The sequence below is a fragment of the Rutidosis leptorrhynchoides genome, chromosome 4 (genome assembly GCF_046630445.1).
Source record: "Rutidosis leptorrhynchoides isolate AG116_Rl617_1_P2 chromosome 4, CSIRO_AGI_Rlap_v1, whole genome shotgun sequence".
NCBI classification, from domain to species: domain Eukaryota; kingdom Viridiplantae; phylum Streptophyta; class Magnoliopsida; order Asterales; family Asteraceae; genus Rutidosis; species Rutidosis leptorrhynchoides.
Window position 1 is genome coordinate 238,375,273 of NC_092336.1, and position 5,471 is coordinate 238,380,743.

Consider the following 5,471-nt stretch of genomic DNA (forward strand, 5'->3'; position numbering starts at 1 on the left):
CCAAACCATCGCAGTCGTTGTTCTCTTAGCTTGTCGATGATGCTCCTAACTTCTAGACACTCCCTAAAAACATCATTTCAAATCATATCCAACATGGTTTTACCACACGTCCACATAAACATCCTCATTACTGCCACTTCCATCCTTCTCTCTTGAGCCTTCGTCATTGGCCAACACTATTATCTGTACAACATGGAAGGTCTAATTGCCACCTTGAAGAATTTTCCTTTCAGTTAAGGGGTACCTTCTTGTCGCACAAAACCCTTGTCGCTGTCTCAACTTTAGCCAACCTACTTTAATACGATGGGTCACGTGCTCATCAATTCTCCCCGATTTGTGGATACCGAGCCTAGATATCTGAAAGAATCTTGTGGGTGTAAGATCTGGTCCCCTATGCGGATATTCACACCATCACTTTGTTCATCTTTTCGAGTTGAAATCACACCTAAGATATCACATCTTTTGTCTACTGATTGCGTAGACCATTTCGTTATAGGTCCTCCCTCCGTAGCTCAAGTCTTCTATTTAGCTCATCCTTTGATTCCGATACTAGCACAATATCATCGGAAAAAATCAAGCACCACAGGATCCTTTCATGTATCACTAGAGATAACACGTCCAAGATCAGAGCGAAAAGAAAGGGCTAAGGGTCGAGCCCTGGTGTAGGCCTACTTCTATTAGGAAAACTCTGTGTTTCCTACAAGCGTTCTTACGCACGACTTTGCCCCTTCGTACATATCCTTAATATCTCTAATGTATACTGGATACCATCAGCATCAAGAGTGTTCCAAATCAACTTCCGTGGGAAAAGTCATAATTTTTTTCTAAGTCTAGGAAAATCATCTCTAAGCTCTTTTGTTTTTCCCTATACTTCTCCATCAGACTCCTAATAATATGAATTGCCTCTATTGAAGAGCGCCCTGGCATGAACCCAATTGGTTCTCCGAAACTATTGTTTTGCGTCGGAGTCTAGTCTCGATCGGTCTCTCCCAAAGCTTCATAGTATGACTATTAATTTAATACATTTGTAGTTACCGCAAATTTGGGCGTCCCCCTTGTTCTTAAATGGGAATAATCTCAATGAGTCTCCATTTCGTTGGCATTTTAGAGTTTCTACACGTCTTGTATAAAAGATTTGTCAACCACCTAACGCCATCATCGCCAAGACACCGTCACGCCTCAATAGAAATCTGATTAGGTCTTATGTAGTGCCAACCTTACCTCATGACTGATCCTCCTACAGAAACTCTGGTAATGTCCTAACCTCTACAAGTTTAATATTGATAATACTATGAAGATAATATTTACATCTTCTTTACATCTGGTTCCTGAAGAACTGAATCAAAATCCTCAACCATTTTTGGTCATGCTCAATTTCAATTGATTTTTGATAGTATAGTAACACCGAGGTATTATGCAATTAACCTTCTATTTTTCATTTGCTATACTGGTGACAAAACATCATACCAAACGTTTCACATAATAAAAACCATAACCTTCTATAAGAGGTGAGATGAGAAACATTTAGGTTTTATTCTGGCAAGAATAACAAATCTATTTTTTAACCATTAACTTTTTTCTAGACATCAGGTTTGAAACAAACTATTTGCAATCAAAGTTGCATCATCACATCATTCTTTTAAGTATCACGGTTGTTGAATAAATAGCACTAAAACTTGCCAAATTATTCAGTCAGCACAGAACTTTAATAGCAGGTCAGCTGGGCAACAATATGGCAGCAAAACCATTATGGTCAACTAAATATAAATTAGCATACCATTCTTAAACTCACCAATGGTCAAATACATTATATGAATTGTTGTTATGAAAACATGAAAATTTCACTCATTTGTGGGATAAATGGCTAGAGATGCCTTTAACTTTGCAACCAAATGTGGCAATGCCTTGACGTTTTCTTCGATCACCTGGTTAACACATGATTCCATACCCTTTGTAGCATCAGTCCTGATGTTTTGGAGCTTTGCAGACTCGAATTTGTCTTGGCATACCATAAGTGACCGATTCAATCGTTCCTGCACGCAACAAAAACAACAAGATTAATTCACTGTTATAATCCACTGTTAACTTCTAAGCATCAAATGGTTAATTCTCAACTTAGAAGTTGCTTAGAAACATTTTGGCACTAGAAATTCAAAAAATTGAGTTCTGTAAACTATATGTGGTACATAATTCATCACTCAAGCACACCTCTAACATCAACGCTTGAAGGCGTATAATAAACTGAGGGTGATTAAAAGAACGGAGTGAAACCAGATAGCGTAAGTATATTATCGAACTCAATATTCTCAAGTGATTTATCAGCATCGATAAAGATAATATCAAGTGCACAATCACATGGTCTCACTACATTAGGAGTGAAGTCAATCAAGGGTACCAGATGAAGGAAACTAACATTCGTTACCACTTTATTCTACAACTCACATACAACGTTGAAAATCGTATGTGGCAATATGGCTTTTAAAACGCAATGCTCGTGTAGGTGTAATTCCGACCCAGACATGTTTTATACTCCTCATGAATCTATCACATACCATGATCAGGAGTGAATCGAACTATAAGCCGTGGGGTCACGGGACACTACTAATTTAAATATTTTTAGGAGAAAATACCCTTTAAATTGTATAGGACACCACTAAATTTATTTAAATGCAAGACCCCATATATTTTTCAAATTTATAGTGTTTCTTTTAAATTATTTAGGACACCGCTAAATTTAACTGCTGGGACCTTATAAATTTTTCGAATTTGTAGTTTTTTGAAGTTAACCTACCACTAAAATATATTCAAATATATACTTAGTACTGAAAAAAAATTCGGGACCTAATGAGTTATAATCCTAGAATCGTCACTGACCATGATTACCAACATCTAACTAGTAATCAACCAAAATTTATCCATTTTTTGTTGCAACTTAAATACCGGTTAACATCAAACAACATTCTTTATTACAGAAGATGTAAACATCACCACAACCATACCGAATCGAAATTTCAAATTATGTATCATAATTAGTAAATTACCAAAACAGATAACATAACAACAAGCATAAAGATCATAATTCCAGTATTCCACAATCATCATGTACAATGTCATAAATGAATATACACAAGTGTCATCAAATTCCAGTAACCTTGTGTATAATAATGATGCGCATACTTGGACACTCCATGTGCACGCATCACACGTGACCTGCACGTGCCTAACAAGGCATACTCAATGGATTATTAAGCAAAAAGCAAAAGTACGTCATTCATGCTTACAACATCACAATGTGCCATTAGTCGGACGCGAACCCCTTAGCGCTATTAGTAGGCGCGCTCACTGAGCTAGAATTATCGGCGCCAAACTGGCATTGCCAAAGAACTGGACCAAGGACCACAACGTACAGTTTACGAGCAGTGCACAAACCAACGAAAGAACACCACAGGTGGTTGGCACGATCCCATTACACAACGGCTGTCACACGCAGCTGGAAAACTGCGCTGAGCCACTTGCACTTTTGCAGCTTTAACCGACCAAATAGTACCACTTAGCAGGGACGTGTTCCCTTTGTCCTATTACGTGGCACCAAAGGACAAAGACGCCCATCTATATATAGGGCATCAAACCCTCATTATAACACACGTTACACACATTATATTCTACACACACTTTCGCTCACAAATCACTTACGATTATATCATTGTCTAACACGCGCTACCGGAATCTTAACAGCCTCAAGCGTTATTTAACGATTACAGGTAATGTTCTATGAACATAAATCCTAACACCTCCCTTGAGCCATCAACACCGGCTAGCCCAATGATGGTGAGTCGACGTTTAACCACCCATTAAGGTTATTTACGGTGCACCGGACCTGAGAGTTAACCTCGAATGACCTTTAAATCCCCCTCTTTTGTTGTTGATCAAGTGTAGACCGAACTCTAAGGATCAAATCTATGCTTGATCACATAACAATCACAATATAAGAAGTTTCATATACATTCTTTGATACAAATAGAACTGTAATACAATTATTATTGCAAGGTAACGCAAGGTAGTATAAATCATTAACATTACGAAAATATACAAGTGAAAGCCAGTTGTGAAGCTACCTGAAACTTAGCCATTTCTCCTTCAACAAGCTGCTGAGCTTGAAGAACAGGAATGCTACAATTCTCAACACAATAACTTATATCTTCATGCTTTCTCCTTCTATCAAAACACTCATACGCACACTTGAAATACGCTTTCTACACATGCAGATTTAAATTCATAAAATTAAACTATAGATACACCACTTTATAAACAATCGTATTATGTAAACAGTAATTAATGAAATAAATCGAAACCTGGAGAGTGAAATTGACATGATCCTGAACAACAGAAAGCTGCGATTGAGCAGCAGAATTAACTTCGTTGAGTTTTTGCCTTAGTCTCTCTGATACAATTCGTTCTTCTGCTGCATCGATGTGATTCATATTTAAGTTATTTTATTTTTTGTGTTCGGAATTTGACCTAGGGTTTTATGATTGAATTTTGGCACCAGTGCACATTTTCATTGTTACCCCCATTTCATCTTTAACATTGTTACATTTTGACCTTCCTTTTTTTTCCCTTTTTTTTTTAGCAAAAAACTTTTAACTTTATAAAATTTGAGCTTCATCAAAAAGATGAAATCCGCAACAGATATACAAAATGAGGCAACGAGGCCGCACAAAACTAAACAACTTCTACAAGTAACCTAACATGCTAACATCAAAGAACAAAGAAATCAAAAAACCACATAAACCTTCAACGTTAACCTTTCATAGTACCTCTTTTCTTAACCTTAAACCCCTTCCTCATAATATGTTTCGGAAGCGCCCTCGAATTAAGCAATTTACCTTCCACCCTAATACATCCTTCAAGATCTTTCGCCACCTCCTCAAAATAACTAGTAGCTTTACCCGGTGTGTTACCTTCATCTAGGCCCATCAAACCAGGCCTAGTCCCATCAAGACTCACAAAACCCACATCTGCCTCTCGACCCATCTCCAGTCCCTATCTATTTTGCCCCAAATCGACTCGAGGACAACCATCATCCTCCACCACCAGGTTGCAAACCGGATGAACATCAGAATCACCATTCAGCTCCAGAAAATCAGGAACACGATCCGAACCACAAACACCATTATCCATTTTGCAAATCTCCGAAACCACATCATCATCCCCTAAACTAAAACAATGAGCCCTTTTGTGACTGCGAAAACCATGAGAATCTAAAGCCGCTTGAACCTTGTCTACAGATAACGTAACCGACGGAGATCGGTCCAAATCCAAACCTGCACATTCAGTAGATTTACCCTGAATGCTCTTGCCACATTTATGAGGACCCGTATTCACCCGAGAAGAACTCCCAACTTCAAAATTTCCAAACAAAAAATTGCCATCACTTCGAGCAAACTGCTCGGACTAAACCACGGAACTCG

The 5,471-nt window shown here is 38.1% G+C and overlaps 1 protein-coding gene across 1 annotated transcript; it reads right to left on the reverse strand.

The window, feature by feature from the left end:
* Window positions 1-1,733: 1,733 nt before the first annotated feature.
* LOC139843875 (uncharacterized) lies at window positions 1,734-4,536 on the reverse strand. The gene is made up of 3 exons (XM_071834050.1): window positions 4,353-4,536; window positions 4,116-4,253; window positions 1,734-2,033 (listed from the first exon to the last, which is right to left on the reverse strand). Exons 1-3 carry the CDS (start codon window positions 4,479-4,481, stop codon window positions 1,842-1,844), a joined length of 459 nt encoding a protein of 152 aa, XP_071690151.1. The 5' UTR covers window positions 4,482-4,536; the 3' UTR covers window positions 1,734-1,841.
* Between the last annotated feature and the right edge of the window lie 935 nt (window positions 4,537-5,471).